This window comes from Clupea harengus, chromosome 4 (assembly GCF_900700415.2).
Source record: "Clupea harengus chromosome 4, Ch_v2.0.2, whole genome shotgun sequence".
NCBI classification, from domain to species: Eukaryota; Metazoa; Chordata; class Actinopteri; order Clupeiformes; family Clupeidae; genus Clupea; species Clupea harengus.
This window is the reverse complement of record NC_045155.1, coordinates 8,128,989-8,154,192: the sequence shown is the minus strand read 5'-3', so window position 1 is coordinate 8,154,192 and position 25,204 is coordinate 8,128,989. Positions and strand designations below refer to the sequence as shown.

At 42.5% G+C, this 25,204-nt stretch overlaps 3 protein-coding genes across 4 annotated transcripts; 2 read left to right on the top strand and 1 right to left on the bottom strand.

Moving 5' to 3' along the window:
- Positions 1 to 12: 12 nt before the first annotated feature.
- On the bottom strand, positions 13 to 7,250 carry eif2d (eukaryotic translation initiation factor 2D). The gene is made up of 15 exons (XM_012834986.3): positions 6,502 to 7,250; positions 5,782 to 5,972; positions 5,427 to 5,510; positions 5,111 to 5,201; positions 4,768 to 4,875; positions 4,364 to 4,662; positions 3,577 to 3,694; positions 3,411 to 3,456; positions 2,531 to 2,637; positions 2,142 to 2,297; positions 1,889 to 1,978; positions 1,654 to 1,749; positions 1,441 to 1,561; positions 832 to 1,006; positions 13 to 310 (listed from the first exon to the last, which is right to left on the bottom strand). The coding sequence occupies exons 1-15, from the start codon at positions 6,555 to 6,557 to the stop codon at positions 240 to 242; spliced, it is 1,809 nt and encodes a 602-aa protein (XP_012690440.2). The 5' UTR covers positions 6,558 to 7,250; the 3' UTR covers positions 13 to 239.
- Positions 7,251 to 8,814: 1,564 nt separating this feature from the next.
- LOC105906811 (MAP kinase-activated protein kinase 2-like) lies at positions 8,815 to 17,562 on the top strand. Of its 2 annotated transcripts, none has more exons than XM_031565998.2 (10): positions 8,815 to 9,559; positions 12,331 to 12,470; positions 12,995 to 13,059; positions 13,243 to 13,322; positions 15,475 to 15,601; positions 15,771 to 15,846; positions 15,963 to 16,087; positions 16,284 to 16,369; positions 16,788 to 16,865; positions 16,981 to 17,562. In XM_031565998.2, exons 1-10 carry the CDS (start codon positions 9,332 to 9,334, stop codon positions 17,122 to 17,124), a joined length of 1,149 nt encoding a protein of 382 aa, XP_031421858.1. In that variant the 5' UTR covers positions 8,815 to 9,331; the 3' UTR covers positions 17,125 to 17,562. The 2 variants fall into 2 exon arrangements, with proteins under 2 accessions (XP_031421858.1, XP_012690462.1); XM_012835008.3 differs by having other exon boundaries at positions 8,819 to 9,559; positions 16,785 to 16,865.
- A 4,482-nt stretch (positions 17,563 to 22,044) lies between these two features.
- fmodb (fibromodulin b) lies at positions 22,045 to 24,994 on the top strand. The gene is made up of 2 exons (XM_012834971.2): positions 22,045 to 22,966; positions 23,547 to 24,994. The coding sequence occupies exons 1-2, from the start codon at positions 22,045 to 22,047 to the stop codon at positions 23,696 to 23,698; spliced, it is 1,074 nt and encodes a 357-aa protein (XP_012690425.2). The 3' UTR covers positions 23,699 to 24,994.
- The last annotated feature ends 210 nt before the right edge of the window (positions 24,995 to 25,204 follow it).

Sequence of the window (25,204 nt, the reverse complement as noted above, 5' to 3'; positions counted from 1 at the left end):
CCACACAGTCTGTTCCCAGAGCGACAGGTGCTTTATTGAACGTAATGTGTCATGTGACTAACTTTGTCACCACACAAGCGCGTACACACACACACACACAGACACACCAGTAGTGTGAGTGTGAGGGTCCAATGCTGAGCGGAGTGGCTCACAGAGTCTCAACCGAATGAGGAGTGAAGCAAATGAGTTCTAGACATGGCTTTGCCGCAGCGCGTGTATAGGTGAAGTACAGGTAGATTCTACTTCTTCTTGCCAGGTTTCGGTGCTTTGTCTAGTCCCTCGATGTATTGTCGAGGGATGCGGTAATTGTCTGTGAAAAAAGGGGTTGATTCATTCATTTGACCAATTATATTTTACAGAGTCATCAAATTATGCAGTGTTTTCATTAAGGGTGTAACAGAAGAAAAAATAGGCTTTGATGCAAAGACAAAAGTAGAGACAAAACACACACACACACACACACACACACAGGATCAATTCATGAATCTTACAGTCACCAATGGAAACCCCAATGCGCCATCACAACAACCACAAACTCATTAGGCACAGGTGGTATGTCCTCATACCCATCACACACACACACACACACACACACCTCCACGCGCACCCCCCCCCCCCACACACACACACACACACACACACACACACACACACACACACACACACACACACACACACACACACACAAGAGAACCAAAGTGGCAGTTTCTCTTCCTTTCAGTGGCTATTAGTCCACGACTAATAAGAGCACCTAGAGCTGCTGCACGTGGCACTAGAATATAAATTACAGGACAGACGAGGCAGACGGTGTGCAGATGGACCGTGTGGTACCTAGCAGCATCTTGCCCACATGCTGGATCTGGTTCCCCTGGATCTGCACCATAACGCGGTCTTTGGAACCGGGAACAGCATGTAGCGCCGAGCTGGCTTGGACCCGGTGCTGTAGGGCTGCCGACACGACAGCCGGGTCCAGCCCAAATGCCTCCAGGTTCTTTATGATGGTGACCTGAGAGAAACAGAGAGGGAGAAAGAGACGGCAGCTTCTAAATGCTAAATACTTTCTAAATTCTAAATGATGGTAATCTATGAAAAACAGCTAAATATAGTACACACAGTCATACACACCTACAGCAACCCCCCCCCCCCCCCACACACACACACACACACACACACACACACACACACACACTTACGAAACAGACACATATAATATATAATAATAAACACATATCCAGATTCTGGATTCTTTATGTTGATACTGCACACATATGAACATACAGATGAATCACTGAGCAGTATTTATGATGGTCACTTAAAACAAAGGCAAGGGGAATATGAATGTTATGTTAAAGGGAAACTTCTGGATTTTTTTAACCTGGGCCCAAAAAGAGAATAAGTTATCTACAAAAAATAAGTTTCCCTTTAAATGCACTGAAGTACCTTCTTGTTGGATCCCCTGGAGGACACTGAGATGTCTATGGGCTCCACTGCGCCCTTCTTCACTACAGCTCGCTGGCCTGGGAACTGAATTTGGTGGCAATGCTGCATCTTGCCCAGCGTTCTGCAAACACAAGGGGGCGCTATTCAGTCACCTCTCACAAGAAAGCGTTCACTTTAGGTGAAAGTTGGTCGTTTTCATTTTGTGTCCTTTACCTGGTGAAGAGCTCATCCCATTTCAGTTTTGATACTTCATGGTACTCAGATTTCTCCAGCAGACAGTCACACAAGGCTGGGTTAATGGAGACAAAACTGAGGAGGGAACAGAAATGTTGATCAGAACTCCTGACTGTAATCGTTACACGGCCCACAAATACTGTAGACATAGATATTTTACGCAAGGGAAAAAACACAGGGCCTTTTAATATTAAATCATGACATAATCTCTCACTTTTGGTTGTTCTCATCAACCAGCTCGTTCCTCTTGACGTACTCGGTGATGATGGTTCTCATCTCTGCAGGTTGCACCGCCGATCCTTTCCTGAGGGGAGCAGAGGCTCAGTCTTAGTCTCAGAGGCCCAGACCATCTGATATAGACTGTACACCAAGATGACAGCAGCTTTCAAGACCTGGTAAGTTACACCCTTATTGGCTACATCTGTCTGCTACGTGCACATTCACCAAACTAAACCCAAGTCACACACCTCTTCTGTGCATCTCGGAAGAGAGGCTCTAAGCGTGCAGTAACCATGTACATCATGGTGATTTCAGGGGGGAGGTATTGTACCTCGCCCCCCACTGCTGCCTCATTTGGGGCATCCGCTGGCCCACAATCCTCTGGGGTAATAAAAGATCGCAGTCTGAAAAGGAGGTAAAAGCACAGATCAGAAGCAGCAGAAGGCCACTAGAAAGGCATTTCTCATGTGTCCTTTGGCCCTCAGCTGACACGTTATGCTGTCCATGGGAGGTCTGGTGAAGCTGCTGATCTAGGTGGTGCTTTGAAAGTGCATCTACTAAAGTCTGTGGGCGATCAGATTGCATCCTTGAGTCTGTCAGTTCCGCAGTGATGTTGGGGGGAGCGTGTGAGACTTACTCGCGGTGTTTCCACTCCACCCCCACGATGCTCTCCACCCCTTTACTCAGCTCCTTCACCTGCACCAGGTGGTGCTCCTTCTGCATGCACTGCAGGAACTTAGACAGCTGAAGGGAGAGAGGGAGAGGGAGAGGGAGAGAGAGAGAGAGAGAGAGAGAGAGAGAGAGAGAGAGAGAGAGAGAGAGCGAGAGTGTGAGTGTGTGAGTGAGTGAGTGAGTGAGATTAAACAAAGAAAAGGAGATGAGTGAAAAGAAGACTAAATGACTGAATTCTGTTTCATATCAGGCATAATGGTCCCCTACATTTCATCCTGAAAAGCAAACTGTACTCTGTGTGGCGTTTCTGCAAATATTTCTGATGAGGTCACCCGTCACCACCCGTCACTTCTCTCATGCAACTGTTTTTCATGAGCTGGCCTACTTCTACTTCAGCTAAAGATATTCTACACTCTACAGTATGCCTAAGACATAAGAAGTAAATCTCCGATCTCTCGAAATAGCGCAGCATCCAGTTGAACCATTTCATGTCTTTGTGTTATCTTTAGTAAATCATCCCTAGCATTACTTTCCACATCACTGCAGGAGAGTGAGTCAAGAGTGAATCACTGGCTCATTTGTTTTCAGGAGAAAATAGCAAAATATCAACATTCCAGTTTACACTGGATAACACGGAAACGTTTTTCTCCAATAAGACACTATTGTAACACTGCTATAAATATTCCATGGTAACATTACTGGCATTTTACACTGGCCATCGTAGTGGGCAGCTAACATACATCACTGAACCATATAATGGTACTAGAATCCCAAAACATGTTGCAGAAAGTAGCCCAAAGCCTAAAGCCTAAAGCAGTTGTGCTTTAGAGTGGAATCTGCCATACCTTTTTGTAGCTGGACTTCTTAATGTCAAGATGCTTTCCACCAGGGCTGGAAGAAAGGAAAGAGTAGAAACACAATCAATAAAGACAGTTCGTGTATCGCTTTGTGACTAAAAACATGAACGTGTGTGTGTGGGTGTGGGTGTGTGGATGAGGGATTTAGTCTTACCAACAGGACACCATGTGGACCCGAAGAAAGGTGCTCGTCAACAGGGGGAGCTCTGACTTCTTCACCTTGGTTTTGAGTGCCTGGAAGAAACACTGCAGGAGCAACTCGTCCATTTGCTCTGTAAACAACAAAATAAGACAAAGCTACATTCCCAGCAGGATCCAGCTCTACAGCACAGACCCCTGAAGCAATGGCCCTGACCCAGTCTTGTCTCTCTAATCCTGATGGCCTCACTTGCAGAGCTACACAGGGAGGTCAAGACCACTTCAGGGCATCCATCACTCTCTCTGCTGACACCTACTTCAACACTCTCTGCTGATAACATCATACACTTATCAACAATGACATGACACAGTCATTGCACTATGTCTGTATAAACAAATGTACAACTGTACAAATAGTTGTTTAGTAATACATGGTTACATACATGGCTGTAAAATACATTGTTGGAGAGTGAAGTATCAGGCCTTGATAATCCAATCAATGCATTTCTTCACACAATTCAACTGTTTGTTAAAACTGTGATTGTGTGTCAATATGGGCAATGATTCCACTACTGCCATGTTCATTTTTGAGTTTGAATCCTCCTGGAACCCTAAAAAATAACATTCTTCTGTTCTGCCAGCAGGGTTGTCTGAAGTGCTGTCATCCTGCTGCTCATGAAGGCCTTCATAAGCACAGACTTATTACCCACTCAAAAACTGCAATAACAAGCCCGAAGGCAAGGAAGGATGAGAACACTGAAATCCCTTAATTTTCTGCTCTGGGAAACTTAAGTTTCTATCACCTTGAGGAGATCTGGAGTCGTGTTCTCCGTCATCATCCCCTTGTTCCTCTTCTTCATCGGCCTGCTCCTCCTCTCTCTCGGCTAGGCTTAGTTCCTTGATGTTTGGACAGGTCGAGTTTATGACTGTCAACCCGTTCCTCTCAGACACTGGGTAGGGTTCTCCTTCTCCGTCCTCCTGCTCTACCTCCTCTCCTGTTCCTTCCTCCTCTCCACTTCCATCTCCCTCTAACATTTCCTCTGATGCATCCTTGTCACCAGTTGCTGTGATGGTAGGTGGAACACTTTTATCGCCAAATGCCCTGCAGAAATACGTTTTTAAAATGAAAAACAAAAACAAAGGAGAAAAGATAGATGGTAAGAAAAAAACCTAACCTAAAACAAATGAAAAAAATAGTGGTTCTCACCACAGTTGGTCCATGTACGTGTGGAGAACATTCACTCCCTTTCCCTTCATTCCACTGCTCATCATGTCCAAGTTAGACATGTTAACTGTTCCCACGGCAACAGGCGCCCTGGGGACAAACAAAGATTTTCTAAGCTTAAGGAGGAAATCTCCATCTCCTTGTCTGACTGTCGAGTTCTGTTCACCTGCACAAATAGCCAGTAATCTTATTCTATATATCTACCTCCAAAGTCACTTTGTAATTATTAGTATATTATAGGCACAGAGGAATAGGAATAGAATGCGTTGTGTAAGGTGAATAACTGCGCTAAACAAAGCGTAGAAATGCAACCTTGTAAAATTACCTGTTCCCAACCGCCATTATGGCACAGCAGTTTCCACGAGCAACTTCTGGGAGACCGCAGGGAGGCACAACAACGCCAGGAAGCATGAGATCTTATGGGGAGAGATGGACAGGTGTAAATGCATGTTTAGACTGTACAATTTTAGTATCCTTTCAGTAGAATAACACACAATATAGCTGGGACTGTTGTTTGCATGTTTACATGTCAGCAATGTTCTGTCATTGAACAATCAGTGTTCAATTAACCAGACTAGCTATGCAAAAGACTATCTGCCTATAAAAATCAGACATAGACATAGACATAGACATAGACATACCTGCCCCACCAGCTAATTTCTGTATAACTGCTGGCCATGTTATGAGCGTTGGGAGCATTTCAGGACACCTCCAGAGAGCGTACACTGAAATATATATATTAAAAGGGTTTCAGCCTACAGAAGACAACATCTGCCAAAGACAAACTGAAAACATGATTAAGATTGCAAGCAGTAACCCTAAGTTAAGTCACAAGTAACAACAGCTAAATTAATTGAATTAATAATGTATACACATAATGAGCAGAGCAACTCATGTCAGACAACACTATTCCATCTTAGGGCCTAGACCAACAATCTATGCATGTCTAAACAAACGCAGGGGTTTGGATGCAGTGACTAAGGTCTTCTGTTCTACCTGTGGGGTAAATCTGTTTCTCCAGCTGGAAGAAGATAGGGTTCTTGTGAAGTACATAGAATGTGACGGCATCTCCTTTGTGAGCATAAACTTTCACCACGTTCAACTCATCCTTGTTGGGAACGAGTTCAGACAGCTCGTCTGTCGAGAGGGCTGGAAACGCTGCGGCGATTTCAGTTCTAAGTTTTCTCCTACAGCCAGAGGGAAAGATATTTCACTTAAACGGTTCACTGTAACGATAGAAACTCTGACGAAACAGTTTTTGCCATTCATACGTGGGGAAGAAAAGCATTACAGTTGAGATGCAGTTTAAGTAATGTTCCGTAATTGCAACAATTACAAATTACAATTGCAATACACTTATTCATCTCAGCTCATATTCATCTCTGCACGTCTAAAAGACTGTTCATTCTGGATTTTTTTTTTAAACGAACTACATAATAGATAAAAAAAGATCCCAGAACTACCGTAACATACACTAAACATACGTTCGTCAAGCCAATAGTTAAGTTACGTTTACGTTGTTTTACTGATGTCAAGAAGTTAGTGCATTGGTTGGACATTCACATGGGACCAACAGCTGACGAATGGACTACATTCACTAGACAACACAAGCGAGACAAAATATTTAATTGACTATCTACATAACATGTACACAGATTGTTGGTATTTTTTGGATACAAAAATATAGCAAGCTCGACACAAAACAGGATTTCACACCTGTCAGATCCTTTAATTACTGTATTGGACTTCACACGAAATGCTTTCTCGAACATCTTGGTACTGGCAGAAAACAGGAATCTGTGAGGTATATTCTTGCGGATTGACGAAGATGTAGTGTCTAAAACATTTGATATAGTGTACAGAGCATTGTCGGCTCACTAAATTCGTGCAATCATCCGCCTGAAGCAGCTGCCTCCTGTGTGAGGAGACGTGCAACACAAAATAGGTCCGAGTAGGAAACACCAATTCCTCAAATAGTCATGTTCCTAAATGTTATCCCCTAACACGCATGAGGCATTGTATGACTACTTAGATTTGTTTTTAGATTTATCCAGCTCAACTACTCATCGTGAAATTTTTAATTCTTTGAAAATCAACCTTACACATAGCTTCAAAGCTAGCCTACTTTGCTTTCACAGCGATCAGAACGTCCCATCTCTCACGTGTCCCATCTCTCATATTACATTTTCCAAATTGTAATCCTTCATATATGTGTAATTGTGAATTCAAATATATGTGTAATTGTGAATTCAAATATATGTATTTTCTAAGAGGAAAAGATTATTGGTTCTTTGCAGGTTTCTCCTTAAATGAATAGGATTAAAGAATGAAAATAGTAAGTGTGGAGAGATCCATCCAGACCTGTCCTATACAGGAGCATCCAATTGCGCAACATATGTTTTTCATCTTGCCAGTCATATTATGGGAGACACTGGACTTATATTCTACAGCCTTGGGAATGTTAGCGGTATTTCTAAATCCCAATGCGAGATGTATGGTCTGCTGCCCGATCTTTCTTAGGACTTTCCAGTCTTTTAAATCCACAGTTAAAAACGGGGATGTCTGGTCACCCTTGGTTAGACAGCAGGACAGCACATCCAGGGCAAGGACTGATGTCCCCCTTCTCCCCTTTCCCACACCACTGCATCATTGTGTGGTACGCAGGAATAGAGAATAAGGGTTCTGGTTAAGGATCTAGATAAGAGTAATGTAGAAAAATCATGGTTGTAATACAGTGGTGTGGTGAACATGAAGCAGTTGTCATGCAGAAAGGCTGTGTGTAGACAAGTGTCATGTAGGGTCAGGCAGAAAGGCCTGTGTGCAGAGTTGAGTGTCTTGTTAGGTCAAGCAGAAAGTCCTGTTCCCAGAGATGAGGCTTGTTTTTTCGAAAACAGGCGTACAGGTGCAGGCTGTAGGAGACACCCAAGCATTCATAGAGGGGTAAGAGATGCAGACAAGTCAAGGGCAGACGAAATCTCCCAAAAAGCTGTTAACAGGGTCTCTGATTGGCTGAGCTTGGATAAAATGTATAGGTTTGAGAGAAAATTCTGATTGGTTCAAACTTGGATAAGTTTTGGGTTTTCAATTGGTTCAGTTTGGATAAGTTTTAGGTTTTTGATTGGAAAAGCATAGTGACGAAATATACCATTTAAAAAGTTAGTGCACTAGTTTTTTGACTGAGCTGCTCCATGGACCACCTCTCAGATTGAATGAAAAGTCTGCAAGATTGAATAAACTTCAGTTCATCGCATTCCGTCTTCTGACTCACATTGAAGTATCAACTCTAAGATTTTAATAGGTTGTTTCGCTACAACAGTAACCATGGGGGATGGCTACCAATGGGTCAAGACCAGAGCACCACCTGCTGCTGGTCGGCGTAGTGGATTTCTCTGTTCACATAGGTATGAGAGGAATGGTAACACCAATGGCTAGGTGCTATCATCTCCTAGAGACCCACCTAAGAACTCGGAATCAGTCTCAGCCCTTGAGATATGGATTCCCTGAACTGTCTGCACATTCTGGGAGAAGGGCCCCATGATGGTGACGGTGATGGTGTAGTCACAATGCAAGACTACTAGCATACACCTGTAAGAGGACTATTTGTAGACATTGCAGTAAAATAAGCTTTTTTATAATGATTAGGTAGAGGATAAGAGGTGTCAATTTAACATGGGTGTGAGGGAAGGACACACATTCTTCTATTACCCCTTGTGTCTTCCACTTACTGTCTGTTCTTCTCATCCCAAAAATTGCAGCTGTTTAAATGACAAAAAAGTTCAATTGAGTTCAACTTTTTGCAACTACTGCTTCAATACTTTTTGCAACTATTGCTTAATCACTGAATACCATAGGGATTAATAAAGACGTGATGTTGGTACTCTGTAGCAGCTGGATAACCTTTGCACTCTTATAGTTGATTGTTAAAAACTCCAGAATCTGATCCAGATAAAATGTTTTTAACTTATCCCCTAAATGCAAGATGCACTGAAAAGAGTCTTGAGTCACTTGCTTTGAGACGTCGCAGGACGTTGCTGGACTATGCCTTTAAGGACAGCACCACTGTCGATACCCGACATGAGACGTGAGGTCACAGGCAGGAAACAACAGCTCTGACTGGCTGTCATCGATCGCTTAATCAGGCTTGTTTAAGATCGTTTGTTGGTAACCTCCATCAGTTTAGACAGAAGCTAAGTTAAAATGTAGAACAGGAAGCCTGGGTGGCTACCACTGATCTATAGTGGTACCAGGAAAACTGTCACCAACGGCAAGAAAATTCGTTTTCCTTTTGGCCGATAGACATCCGGAGCAGCAATGACATATTTGAGCGTGAAATTGGGACGCATTCAAAAGTTCATCTGTGAATGTAGCCTTTACACATTCGTGTAATAATACGCTGTGACATGCTGCCTTTAGATCAGTCGGTTTGACTCCTTACTAATTGGATAGCAAGAAAATCCGAAACACATCCGCTGCCACGGCAGTGTCTGCTGTTTCCGTTGGAAAATACTCAAAATTCAAAGGTAGAAATTAATTATATTCAGTCATCATGTTATCCGACACACAAAATCAGAACGAGACTGGGTTTCCGTATCCTCAGCAACAGCAGCAGCACGCGCTAAACCAGCAGAATACCCAGGTAAAACCGACCGCCCAAGTGAAGAAGAACGCGATAACTGAAGACTACAAAGTTACGGGTCAAGTGCTTGGTCTGGGCATAAATGGCAAGGTGCTGGAAATATTTCGAAAGAGCAACGGTGAAAAGTGCGCATTAAAGGTAATCTTAATTTATACATTATTTTCTAACCACCACTGGCTATAAGTTTTTTTTATGGGCCCACGCTGTTTACAGGCGTGGGGAGGCGTGTTCTGAAGTATATCCAGGTCTTCGCCCACAGCCCTAAATGAATGAACACCCCATGCCGGGATCTTACAGGAACAATGCTTTACTTTGTTTGTCAACAAAATATGCTATGAATGTCTGTGCGGGGGTACATGCAATAAGATGCTTCAGATTTTCTTTTCGTAAAATGTATGCAGAACTTGTCAGTCATATTCTGTGAGTCAAACCTCAGGAACCGCCCAAGTTGTTTTCATGAAGTGGGTAGTGGTAAAGTTACTGATGATCCTGCAACATACTTGATTTAGGTCTATGCTTCCAAAGACAGTCTGCATTTGGTTTTATATTTTTAGCTACTGACTAACTGACTGTCAGTGGCCTTCTGTCAGCAGTCCTCACTTTTCTTTTAGGGATGGTATACCCCAAAAATCCTGCTTCTTCTTGATGGTCTTGTTCTTATCTTAACCATACTCACCAGAAAAACAGTGCACTCAATTTTTAAAGTGGGGTCATGGGGTCACAGGCAGACCTTTGAGAACTGGATATTGATGTGAAATGGCTTACTGAGTAAAGGCCAACAATGTCTTTTGCTTTGATGTGATTTTATCTTTCATCTGGTTGAAAAGATCCATCTGCACAGCACTAAATCCCTCCACATCAAAGGGGGAAGGGACCTGAAATATAGCCATATTACTGTAGGTCTTCCTGCTTGCATATGTAAGCACTTAAATGCACTTACATACTACGCAAACACACACAGGAGCTTTCCAGAGATCACCTTAAGAGAGAGCTATATTCTACGAAGTTGTTATATGGTGAGGAGATAATTGAAAATTGATCTGCTTGGCCGAGGTTACCTGACCATAGTCTCTCTAAGGTCATGGAAACCTTCGTGAGAAAGGTGGCTGTTCAAGTAGTTGCATAAAGCCTTACCTGTGCTAGTTATTCTCCGGTGAGCATTGCAAGCAGCACAGACATTGTAGACAAGCTGAAATACGGTTTGTTTCTATACTCAGGACTTTTGTAAGTGGTAGTGTATTGAAAAGATGGCACACATAAGTATTAGATATAATTGGGTTTGGGTTAGGGAAGAGTGCATTTATGTTTAGTTGTGACTATGAAAGAAAAGCAACCTCTTACCCATTTACTTTCACTACCTGAGCAGTGTGGGGCTGCCAGAGCTGCATGTACACCGAGGCCTGCGTCAACCACAGCCACTTCCTGTGTGAAAGACATCTGCTGCTTTAGGGGAAAGAAAAGAGGCGTACCTTGGCCCCAGCGCCAGACATCTCGTGCTGTCCCCACATCCATGGCCTGGCTCTGCTAACCCTCTTAGCGGAGGAGGGACGGATGTGTTTGTTGCTAAATGTAGTCTGGGGTGAGCGAGCCGAGCAGAGCAGGCTGGGGGATTATCCTGGGCTGGCTGTGTGCAGGAGATGAAGAGAGGCCCAGTTCTGTGAGGGATTCAGAAGCCTGTTCAAATGGGGGGATGTGCTTGGGATGTTTAAACATGAACAAAATGAGCCTTAACTAGGACCAAGCAGTTATCCTACTAATATTTAGGCCATGTTTGAACTTTGGACTATTCTCGTATTGTCTCTTATTTAAAACATGTCTTGGACATTTTCCTGCCCTCATGCTTCTTCTATCTGCTTTCCTGTTATATGACTGAATGCCTCGTTGCCTATTCCATAGGGTAAATGTCAGGAGTCGCTGAATAATCTAAAGCATATGTTGTCTTCCAAACACACCTTTTTTTTCAAATGCATTGTTTTGAAAAACAGTTTTCCAACACACAGTCTGAGTAGATTGGTTATGGTCTACGGTGGGTCTCTGTGGTTATTTCCTCCTTGGCCCGATTTTCTCCAAACTGTAAAATTTAACGAACCAGGACACTTGTTTAATAGGCATTTCAAGCCACCCGTTGTTCAAGGGTCTATCTGCACAGCAGTTCATTCCAAGGGAAATATCATTGCTCCACATTCTTTTATATAACCTAGTGCCTATGCAGTGCTTATATACATTCTGTGATTGTGTGCATATGTGTGTTTATGGGGGGGTGGGGTGATAATGCCTCCCAAACATCTCGGTCTGAGTTCATTAACATGTGAAAAGTGAGTGCTATATGGTCTAGACATGGTGTGATTATAGTATACTAAAACCTTTTAGCCTTTAAATACAGGCATGCACGCTTACACACATTCCTGCTTACTCGCAGTTATCTATACACAGATTTGCACACTTTGTTACTCATGCGAACCTCTCTGAACACATTAACTTAGACTAGCCTGTTTGAGCTCATTCATCCTTTGCTGCACAGCATTGTCCGTGACAGATGCGCAGGTGCTTAGGATATGGAGCTGCCGGGTTGGCATTAGGCGGGGTCAGCCAGGAAGTATGCTAAGCTCCTATGTCTGTCAGGACAGAAATGACATCAGGCTGATTTATGTGGAGCAGCTAAGAGCTTTCTATTAGATCTCAGATCCATAGTAAGATGTGAATGGATAATGGGCTCGCCCTCCCCCACCCCCCATCCTTCCTCTTTCTCTCTTCCTGTCTAGTGGCCCAGTAATGGAAAGGCTTGATTAGACATCAGCGCGCATGTACACACTGTCTCTCTTACTCATCCACTTTATCCATCTTTCCCATTAAAATACAGCAAATGAGCCATGCCATACTTGTTCATTCACTGTCTCGGTGTCTTACAGATGTTGCAGGACTGCCCGAAGGCCCGGCGGGAAGTCGAGCTCCACTGCCGAGCCTCCGGTTGCCCTCACATCGTGGGCATCGCTGACGTCTACGAAAACCTCTACCAGGGCAAGAGGTGTCTCCTCATGGTCATGGAATGGTGTGTTTTCTTGCCTCTTGCCTCATACGGCCTAGGGAGATGTAGCGCATGTGGTGGTAATAAACTGCCTTGCGTCTGCTTCGTTATAGACACTTTAATAGGTTGCTTTTGGATTAGAACCATTTGTCACCGCAGTGAATGCTGAGAGGCAGGGAAAAAGTTTCCATTCAGTCAAAGGGTTCAGACAAAAGTAGTCAATGTTTGTCCGTGAACAGCATTAAGACCATCCATTTCCATTGCCTGGTCCAGCTCTTTAGGCAACATGTGAAGCACCCTCTTATTCTGTTTTTACCTTAGTAAATGGGCTTGCAGGCAGTACAGATTTGGGAGTCATCAAACTCTAATTAGAAAAATAAGCACTACTTTTCTCCACCCGCACCCTCTAAAAGCTGTTTGTAGTAGCCCTGCTCTGCAGACTGCATTATCACTGCTGCGCTTGAATTCATTTGTGTCTAAACACCTTTGTGTTTGTTCCTCTGAAATTCGGTGACATGGCATTTCTTGTTTGAATATTTCAATCGCAGCATGGATGGGGGTGAGCTGTTCAGTCACATCCAGGAGAGAGGGGACCAGCGCTTTACAGAGAGAGGTAAAGTAGACACAGCACAGTGTGCATCTGCTCTTGCACAAAATATCACTCTTTTACTGGATGGAAAATAAGTGTGTGTGTGTGTGTGTGTGTGTGTGTGTGTGTGTGTGTGTGTGTGTGTGTGTGTGTGTGTGTGTGTGTGTGTGTGTGTGTGTGTGTGTGTGTGCGCACGCACGCTGACAGAGGCCTCAAACATCTGCAGGGGTGTTGGAGAAGCCATCCAGTCCTTACACGCCATCAATATTGCACACAGGGACGTCAAGGTGAGCCTACACCAGTATACTTCCAAAGGAGAGTGTCTGTAACTTAATTGGCATTGGCACCAAAATTGCCTCACAATGAGGCCTACAATTACGTAGCCTAAAGCAGGAGACAGTTACCCTCTAAAAACTTAACATTTTCCTATCCATGCAAGTAACCTACATATATAAATTAGAAATGCACCAAAATAGACTAGGTGCCAACAAAACACATTTCCTATAAATAACACAAGTGTAAACTGTTTTATTATATTTTTTTATTTATTTTTTTAGTATTTATTTTGTATTGGTTAAAATTGGGATTACATATCCCAAACATATCATGACCCCCCTACTCACATGAGATAAATTCATATAACAATTCATATCAGCAAAGCACACTGATGTCATCAAATTCATATAACAATTCATATCAACAAAGCACACTGATGTCATCAAATTCATATAAAAATTCATATCAACAAAGCACACTGATGTCATCAAATTCATATAACAATTCATATCATCAGCTATCTAAAAACATTACATTTGCTCAACAACAGATGAGGCACATTAACTTTGCCAGTCATCACCAGTCAACCCCAACTCATATTTACACACAACCATTTGCCTATATGGCACTAGCCTTGCCATCTGTCAACCCCAACCCATTTTAATCCCTCCCACCCATATCGCACTGGATTATGATAAATGGGGAGACCAGCCTACTTCAGCTACTTGTCGAAGCCAGACACCTTTTAACTTTCACCAGCTTGTCCAAATTGGGGGACAGTTTCTGGGCAGTGGCTAGTTTCATAACATCATTCAGATGTCCGTGTGTCATGCGATTGCGCAATTTTCGATTTATTAATATTCATCACGGAAAAGGCCTGCTCACATAAATATGTTGTCCCAAACATACAAGGTATTTTACCTGCAAAAGCTGTGATCCTTGGGTACTGTGGTGGCAAGGATTGATAGAATGATTCGATTGAAAAAGATGTATAGTTATCCTTCAACGGTGCGCAACACTGCAGTTCTATCAGTTCCATTTGGATCGCCTCTGGGACCTCGGAAGAGTCAATGGTGAATGAAGAGCGAAAAAGCGCAAACTCCTTTTCCAGTTCAGTAAAAACCGTGAATCGATTGTCAAACTCATGCCTGAGTCCGGAAAGCAAGTTTGCGTACTTGTCCATACTCTAATGATTGAAGACTTAAAGAGTGACGTCAAACACATACATACATCAGATAACCCCCACATACTTAATTGTATGTGGGGGTTATCTGATGTTATCCCCTTGCCTTCCCGAATCACTAACTCCGAACAAGCTAACTTGAGCCAAGGAAACATCTTTGATGTTTCATCAAGGATTCTCCAAGAACAGCATTACTCTTTCAGTATTTAACAACAACCCACAAAGATCTGTTTTGTATTTTACCCTATTACTTTATTTCAAGCTTTCAATTGTTTCAGTGTTCTTTGCACTGATGAGTGTTCTGTGTTCTGCTGTGTTCTGCTGTGTCCCCCCCCCAACACCAAGGCCTCTCAAGGACAGCCTCTGTAACAAACATGACATGCAGCCCTTAAATAATAAAACAATCAACATATATACAATTTATACAAATTATAAATGAATAAATATTAAATATATATATATAAAATGCGTATCTTTGCTGAAGGGGCTATGGCTCAGCAACTCAGCCCAGACTCTACCACTATAGTCAGGAGCCTGAACATCCTACCCCTCTCTCTACCCTCCAGCAGCTCTAACCACCCTCCCTCAGACCCCAATCTCCAGCAAGGCCCAGTACCTGGAAAGATGCATTTAAGCAGAACAAGTAGAGAAAAAAACAGGACAGGACAGGACATTCATCCACTCTGACTCTCACGGAGTGCGGGACAAGGCGTCAGCCATGACATTGTCCACGTCGCGAATGTGCCGAATTTGCAGGTTCTTAGTCTGCAAAAACATAGCCCAGCACATTAGGTGCTGACTCAGGCTCTTCAAAGAATGGAGGAAAGTTAGCGCATTGAGATCCGAAAAAACCATGACAGGAACAGTGCCCCCACCTAAGTACACGTCAAAATGTTGTAGCCACGGTAACCGAGGAGACAAGGAGCCAAGCAGGGCTGTGACACAAACCCTAAAACTCTGCTTTAATCTGTCTTTTGTAGCCGGAGAATCTCCTTTACACATCAAAACGACCGGATGCTGTGCTGAAACTTACAGACTTTGGGTTTGCCAAAGAGACAACTACACACAACTCCCTGGCAACACCCTGTTATACGCCTTACTACGTTGGTAAGTACAATAGCCGTTCAAGCTTGAACAGCACAGACAGTTTCTGAGGTATGTTTCTAATAATCTAACAAAAGAGCTCATTTCAGACCAGTCTGTGTGATTTTAGTGACTATTACACACAGACTTGTAATTGGTTGTTTATTAATGTTCATGATTTGACCTATTCCAGCCCCTGAGGTCCTTGGTCCAGAGAAATATGATAAGTCCTGTGATATGTGGTCCCTGGGGGTCATCATGTACATACTGTAAGTACGGCGCCAGTAAGCATCGTTTATGAGTATGTGGTGTAATTACAGATGCTCTTCTCACAATCCCACTTCTCTGTTTTTCTGGGAACCCGCCTCTCCCGCCTCCTCTCCAGTCTGTGTGGCTACCCTCCTTTCTACTCGAACCACGGTCTTGCCATGTCCCCCGGCATGAAGAAGAGAATCCGCAATGGCCAGTATGAGTTCCCCAACCCTGAGTGGTCTGATGTGTCAGAGGAAGGTAAACCGATTGTAGCACAAGTATAAGGATGTGAAGGCATCAAATATAATGACAATAGCCAGGTCAAGTGCCAGTGTTGACAGGAAGCACATCCAGTTTACTAACAAAAAAACACGTAAAATCGCAGTACAAATTTAAATTCTTTCTTCCTTCTTGTAATTCTCCTCCTCTTTCTTTTTTCGCCCATGCTTTGCAGCAAAGCAGCTGATCAAGCTCCTGCTGAAGACAGAACCCACTCAGAGGATGACCATCACAGAGTTCATGAACCACCCCTGGATAAACGTGAGCCACCACGAACACTGACAACTCAATCATGCATACATACACCTGGGTGAACAACAGCCATGTATATATAAACCAACACTAGACTTGCCAAAGAAATTGGATTTTAAGATGCAGGGAAATATCTGGTAAGTCTAGTAAAATTGTCAATGAGATAGGACTCTTCTGGTCAGGTAAATTAATGTGTATTTATTTGATAATACTAACATGTGCTCAATATACCTTTGTCAGTTGTTATAAAATCAAACACATTTTGAAGAAAACATTCTTTGAGGTCTAGAACATTCCTGTCTGGCTAAATAATTAGTGTATGAGATTTCACTGGCAAATCTGATATTGACTTACTAACATGGCAACCATGTTGTCAAACTCTGAGTGCTAATGGCTAATGTATATGGCTCCTCTTAATTATTAGCAGTCAATGGAAGTTCCCCAGACTCCTCTCCATACAAGTCGAGTCCTGAATGAAGAAAAAGATGTTTGGGAAGACGTGAAAGTAAGTGCCTTAGTAACAAAGCAAACACAATGGTACATCTTCAAAAGTGATCAGCCCATGTATGACAGTGACCTGAATGGACTCCCAGAGTGTTTTTTGTTTCGTCCATCTTTAGGAGGAAATGACCAGTGCCCTGGCAACAATGAGAGTAGACTACGACCAGATCAAAATCAAAACGATCGAAGACTCGTGCAATCCGCTTCTGGCAAAGAGGAGGAAGAAAGCCGGCAGTGCATCATCAGAGCCACCAGGGCTTTGAAACGCACACACACACACACACACACACACACACACACACACACACACACACACACACACACACACACACACGTGTGTGTTTAGTATGATCTTAAACACCACTACTGCACATCCAGCAATAAAGTTCATATTTTAGGTATGGACGATTACGTATTGCACCCTGTGAGCAGACTACACACTGACTTTATTATGTTAAGATGTTTTCACTGAAGTTTTATAATCTTGTTGCTATGATGCATAATCATCACTGCAACTTCTCTTCTAAAACACATATAATCTGCTTCATATGTGCAGCCTTACGCTGAGCACTTATGAGTACATGCGGTCCGAATTACTTAATGCTTTCTGAGCTCTGCTTCATTCTCTTATCTCTTGTACAGAACTGTCTCTACAGTCAAAAACAACTCACCACCCAGTGTTAATAAAACTGCAGGTCTAACGTGCGTTTGTCATGACCTCTTTGTTCTAAGTGCTCCTGTGGAAAGGGCTCCATTTTGGCAGGAAATAAATAAATAAGAAACGCTTTTGCACCCTCATTCTGTTCATGACGTTAAGTTGGACAGATGGTGAGGAACCAAATGTGAAGGAGCGTGTGAGTTGTAGTAGGAGCAGAGAAGAGAGGAGGAGATCTGACGCATGAAAGTGAGATGGAGGGTGGGAGGGTGAAGGTCGGAGGGGAAACAAGGATTAAGCTGAAAAAAGAAAAACTGAACTGGGAACAGGTAAGGGTGCCTTAAAGGGTGCTACTGCACTGGTGGTTGTCATGCAGTCATAGTTATCTCCACCTCCCACCCCCAAGACTGGGGATATTAACCTTCAAGAGTTATTTGTGCCTCAAGGAATTTAAAACACTTAATTCTTGTGACAGTAGATAAGCATAAGTAAGAAAGAATAAAATGAAATACAGTACCATGTTATCATCTCTCTTGCTGAGAGCACTTCCAAAAATCTTGCTTGTCCATTTTGAACGACATGTCTGTTGGAGTTCTGACATATTTATGAGCATCAGTACTGTTAGAAAGTAATCGCTCAACGTGTATATCTATGTTGTTCATATCAGGGTGTTTTTGGGTCTTGTCTGTCTTTCTTGGTCTGTTCTTGGAATGTGTGAGTCTACATCCTGTACACAGTGGCAGCCCTTGACTGGAGATGGTAACTCTAAGCTTTGGGAGTAAAACACATGAACAACAGGGGAGGAAAAAGGCAAATGTAGAAGGCGACAGGCACAGTGCAGCTGAATGTCAAAGATCTGTGAGGGAGAGAGGCAATGGGCTCTACACGGAGGGTTGTAATACTGGCCACATGGTGAAGACCAAAGGGGAGTTAAAAGGACAAAAGCATGCAGAGACACTTTGAGTGTGTTGGAATGAGAATGACCATCCAGAGGGGTGTGTGTGTGTGTGTGTGTAAATGCCTTCAACAGATGAAGAGAGAAAATGCCTCCTCGTATAGAAACACTTAATGTGCTCCTCCTGAGCGCTTGGCTTTCCTTAGCTGGGTGCAGACTTGTTACAGGGCTAAGTAGCAGGCCCATGCAGATGTCTGTCAGCTCTTTGCCTCAGTGGTATAAGCATGCACACTACACACGTAATCTGACACAGACATGTTCAGACAGAATAGGACATACACACATATATATATATATATATATATAATTCTTTGAAATCTGGTCTAGGAATTATTCACAGAGAATACGAGGTTTTGCCTTGTTTTATAATAAAAGTGTAATCAAAATGTTATTTGGTTATTGCAAGATTAAATAAACATACTTAAAAACTGTAGTAATGTTACCCCTAATCGTTGGCAATTCCTTAATGTGTTTTTTAAATTTTTATTTAAAAAAAATTAGTTCCCAGCCCCCAAACTAAAAACAATAAACCATTGCCCTCTCCTCTCCCCAAGGTGTGGACCTTAACAGAACACATGTAGTCTGATTTGGCCAGCATGGGTCTGAATTTCATAACAGAATTTATACACAACCGACAGACAGGTACAAAAGACTTGGTACAGTGTGCGCTTGTTTTGGTCTTGTTCTGATGATGAACACTTCCCAAGGGATCTCAGTGGGAGTTGGAACTTTATTATGGAATACCAGCCGTCCGTTGAGTGGCCCATGCGCCTGTTTTGTGTTATTTATGAGCACGTCTTGTAAACCTGCAAGTGTCCATCCTGGAGGAGATTATCTGTGATGTACCGCAGCATTATGTCCGAAGCCTGTAATAAGCCACGTGTCTGTGACTTTCTCAATGACTTAAAGACTGTAATTAGCATGTGCACTTCAAAGCTGACAGAATGAGGTGAGAGTGCTTGTGTCTGTGTTGGTGTGTTGGAGAGAAATGTAGTTCAGTACAAATCTATATCCTTTATGTTAAAACCGGATTGTCTTCATAAACCAGGTATACAAGATGGTAATCCAACTGTTACTTCCATGTTGAAGATGAACATACAAATGCAATTTGTGGTGCCAATAAATGATTCTAGTGTATATGAATTGACCTTTAACAAAATAAGACAAACTCCTTAGACCACCAGTCTGTATTGCACTGTATTACACTGATTCCATTGCTTAAAAACAACCTGTTAAAAAGGCATTAGGAATTTGTGTCTAAAATTAGCGAGTCATCTAGTTGCAAGTCTACAGGCATGCTTTGCAAAAACAGCACAACAGGCTCTGATAAAATCTATGTATTTCATCAATATACTATGTTGTGATAAAACATACTTTGAAAACCTGCATAATGTGACCTAAAAAGGATTAGTATAGAAGGTTCAATAAATCAGAGTATGGTGACAATGTAGTGGACCCTTAATTTCACACAATGAGGTTAAAGTACAATTTGTAAAATGTTTAGCAAAACAATTCATATAATCACAATTAACATGAGAAATTAATTACTGAAACATGATTGTTTGGATGAAAATATGCTTGAATTTTTAATAGCTACACTAGACAAAAAAATATGTCTGTGGTCATTACAACCACAAAATAAAATGAATTCATCAAATTCCAGGTCATGTTCCAGGGCTAGACAGTGTACTGATTTGTAAATCTAAGATTTCCTCTTTTGGTTGTGAGATCTTCCGCTGTAGGTGCTAATTAAAAAAAAAAAAAAAAAAAGACACAATGTCATTATAACTGATATTAATAAAAAACACAGCTGAAACCATAAACCGGAATCAGCATGTACCAGGTGAGTTTATAGTCAGGCAATATGCAAATCTAGATATACACAGGTATGTACTGGTAGAGGTAGACGGAAGGCAGTTGAGGTTAAGCTTCGGAGTGTCTAGGATGTCTCTCATCAGGGACCTTCATAAACAGGGGCATAAAGTTTCTGATGACAGCTGGTGCAAGATAGATCATGAAGCGACGCTCATCACTATGCTATTGCAATCTTCAATATCTCAATCTGTATTATGTCAGAGAGTAAAAGATTGAAGGGTAATGCTGTATCGATGCCAGGGGATGTAAAGGTATGTCTGTCACATCCTTGATACCCCTGAGCCCCACAACAATGAAGGAACAGGGCCAGACAAGCAGGAGTGTATGTGTGTGTGTGTGTATGCACATGTGTGTGTGTGTGTTTTGGGGGGGTAGGGGATAATAATACATTACATCCTGACACATCAAAAACAAAGCACTTGAGATTGCAGATGTCCCAGCTAGCCCCCAGATGGGATTCATATTGACATGGCTGGAGGACATAGTGTAAGTTGTGTGTGTGTGTGTGTGTGTGTGTGTGTGTGTGTGTGTGTGTGTGTGTGAGTATGTATGTGTGCTCTAACACTCAAAAGTGTGTCCTCTTAATTGGTTGGTTTCTGGTATGCAGCTGGAGAGGGTTATTTCCACAAAACCCCTTTATGCCTCTTACTCAAAGACAGACCAGGGGATACGCGGACACAGACACGCACACAGAACATACTCTCTTCTTACTGGTAGGTGCATTACCTTTAATACATTATATATGTATATGATGATATGCAAAGTCATTTAAGGGAATTGATTTCAATTTCATAATTATTACTGCCTTTGTTTCAATGACAAAATGTATCTTTGCAGTTAGAATCAATTTAGGGAACAAGGCATTTTAGTTGTAAAAGTAAACAAAACTCCACAGATTGGGGAGATTATTTGCGCAATGGGTCAAATCAATTTAAATACACTCCCAATTTGAAATTGTATTTATTTTACTCTATAAATTTGCTAAGGATTTCATGGTTGTGGGTGCTTGAAAAAAGAGGAAAGCTAAATGCTTCAAGATTTACTCTCACATCTGAAAATACTAATCTGCAATTACGCTCTTCAAACCATGTGTGGTATTTGGCACTTTATAGTATCTTTTAACACGTTTCTTAGCTTCCTAACAGCATTTTAAACCCCTTAGGCCATCAAGCTAAGGTATTTATCAAGCTTAATAATTGTAAAACCTGCTTGGTGTGGCTTAATTGTTGGCTATTGCATGTTGCTGTATGCAATTATAACTTCTAATGAGAGATTGCTGTTAGAAATTACACTATTAAATTAACTAAAAATTGAATAATGGTCTCATTAGTTTTGTTACAAATGAATAAAAAGAGGGGGTAATTAGTTGCAGGTCACTTCAAAATCTAATCAGTTGTTAGGATCTCTGTGTGCCTCTAATTTGTTTCTGTGGAATATTCATTGATGTAACGGTGATGTGTGATGGTTTAAAATTCAGTCCATAAAAGATTCACGCCGTTAAATGCCTTGATTCCCAACATTTGCAATGGTAGTTTACATTGGGAAGCATTTTAGGTAACTGATTAGTACTGAGCAAATACTTGCATTGCCTTGGCCTGATTAAAAACAAAAGACACTCAGGATGTAATTTGGTATGTCTTTATGTGATCATTACTCTGGGCAGTACTGCTGAAGGTCTGAATTGTGTCTGCAGTGACCATGCAGTGGGCTCTGGTGCTCCTCCTGGCTGTGCTGGCCCAGCCCTGCCTCTCTTACACCCGCAACTCCCTCTACTGGCTCTCCCACCTGCGGAGCCGACATGGTTACGGCTACCGGAATGGTTACCCAGCGTCGCACTGGGACACCGAACATCCCGATGAGGCGGACTGCCCTCTAGAATGCGAGTGCCCGGGTCTGTACCCTAGGGCCATGTACTGCCACAGCCGCAACCTCCAGCACGTTCCTTTCGTGCCCTCCCGCATGAAGTACGTCTACTTGCACAACAACCAGATCAGCAGCATCAAGGAGGGCGTGTTTGACAACGCCACAGACCTGGTCTGGATTATCATGCACAAAAACCAACTCACTTCAGACAAGCTTGGCAAGAATGTGTTCAGCAAACTGAAGAACCTGCAAAAGCTGTACCTAAACACCAATGACTTAACCACTGTCCCTGAGAACCTCCCCACCTCCCTCGTGGACCTCCGGATAAACAACAATAAAATCACCCAGCTCTCTGACAACACCTTCAAGGGCATGGTGGACCTGAGCCACCTGCATCTCCAAGGTAACGACATAAAGGAAGTGGGTGGCGCCTTTAAGAGCCTGGACTCTCTGATCGTGCTGGACCTGAGCCGCAACAGCTTGGAGAAAGTGCCGGAGAGCCTTCCTGGAAAGCTCCAGCAGCTCTATTTGAACTTCAACCTGATCGCCAGTGTGCCAAGCGGCTTCCTCGCCCTGTACCCCGCCCTGCAGTATGTGAGGTTCTCACACAACAAGATAACGGACAATGGGATTCCATTCAATGCCTTCAACACCACTGGCCTTTTGGAGCTGGACCTCTCTCACAATAGCCTGGAGAAGATCCCCACCATCAGCACCAACCTGGAGAACCTCTACCTGCAGGGGAACCACATCAAAGGTATAGCACGGCAGAGAAAAGCAGCAGGGTGTCCCACGGCTCTGAACCCTCACACCTCAAAGAAGCCATAGGCTTAGCATTTATCTGAAAAGAAAGGAAAGATTTGTAATGGTTCCTCAGTGCTAAAGACCTCTCTGGAATAAAAATGCCCTTGTTTTAGGTCAGAGCAAACTTAGATTCAATGGGTTAACTATTTCACATATTTACCCAGAGGTTCTACAGCATCATTAGAACTATCCAGAAGAGACGTGCCTTGACATGTTGGTATGTGTGTTGAGACTATCTAGTAGTAGTTTGGCAGTTTTGCAGTCAGACAACTTGAAGACACAGACGTTCCAAACACATATCAGAAAAAACTCCCTCCAGGATCTGAGAGGGGTTAGAGTATGGATGGTTTGATAGATGAGCAAAGGATTATTTAATGGCATTCATCTGTTGAGGGGGACACGTACATGCACATGCCAATGACATGCCAATACCTAATCACAAAAAAGACTGTGCATGTGTTTTGAATTACATGGATTTTAAAAGATACACTGCCCAGATGCTTTTATCTAACATTTCTTCTCCTACTTTCCAGAATTCTCTCTGAGCAGCTTCTGCAGGGTAGTGGACATGGCCAACTTCTCCCAGATCAGGGTGCTCAGGCTGGATGGCAATGAAATCAGCTTCAGGGATGTGCCACCTGAGGCAGTGCTCTGCCTTCGCCTCGCCACCACCATCGACCTCTAGATGCCCGCAACAAACCCGACTATTTACCATCATCCACACTCTCATTACACATTCTCATATTGGGCTTGAACTCTTGGGCTTGAACTTAACTTAGCTGTTGAAATCAATTTTCTTGAAATGTATTCAATGACTTGTTTTCATTTCCAGGATTTATTGTTGTTTATTCCATGACTAGAAATTGTGCCCATATCCATATGCCTGAGATTAATTGTTATGGAAGCTATGTAGGATGCTATGCTGTTTTTGAGGGATTCCAAATGAGGCCAAAGTAAAATGGATGTACTTACAAGGAGTTTCATGCAATTATATGGGCAAATGTTACTACGTATTTGCAGACTGTTGATATAAACCCTTAGACCATGTGTCACAACAGAGACAAATATAACCTGAGACAAAAAAAAACATGTTAATAGATCAGAATCACACTTCACTACACAAGCATGTTTAGAGCAACACAAGAATGTAGTAGTTATATAGTAATCGCATCACGTTTGAGTTGATGATGGGTTCCACACTCAGCCAGGGAAGCATGCACATGCCTCGGCCTGCTGACATACTCACACTTTGACGTGTAGCCATAATCACTGGCGTGTAATCTGTTATTTATGTTTTAAGATGGAGAGATATGTAATGCTGATATATGGGGCTGTAAAATGTGTTTTATGTATGTTACCTCCTGTCACAGCAGTGTTTTCTCTGTAAGAAGCCATCTGTCGTTCATGAGTCACCTATATGGCAAAATGAAGGTCTACTGTATGCTTTTGAAATTTCTGCTTTAAGGAGTATTTGAAGTATGTTTTAAGTATAACCCTTTAAACACAGGTGCTATCCTCTCTTATATATTGCTGTTTTATTCATGTTGTAATATTTAGTCAGGAATAACCAAGTCTTTTATTTTGTGTATGGCATATGGGAGCAAAACAGCACTGAGATTGTTTCCATGAGATGTTCATCTCTCCGTTGTCTCTCCAGGCTTTCTGAGGCAGCGCCTTTCTGTGCCCTTAATCCCATAAATGTTAATTAAACACTGACAAACACACACATCACAACAATTCTGACCTTTCAGTGACTCCTGAGAATTTCTCTCAGCGGCATGGAACTCCTATTATTATCTATGTGGCGTCCCGGAGAAGAGCCCTAAAGGACTGGGGGCTAAAATGTCATAGAATCCCTCCGGTCAGGTGGGCCGTGTGTTTACACTCCTTCACTACACCGTAGTCCTATTTTAGAGCATGCATACATGTAAGGTCCCATATTCATCATTGTTATTGACTTACAACTCTTGTTTTCAACAACCAACCTCTGTGTATTGGGACAAGCGCCTTTCCTTCCCTCTATTCCAGAGAATCTCTAAAATGGGATTAAAGGTTTTTGAGGCCTTGAGTAGATGTTCAGGTGGGCGTTGGGTATGTGGATAAATTCAAGAATAAACTAACCACAATGTTAATTAAGACTGAGGATTATGTACTTTCTCCATTTAAAAAAAATCCTAAACATTCTGTCAAC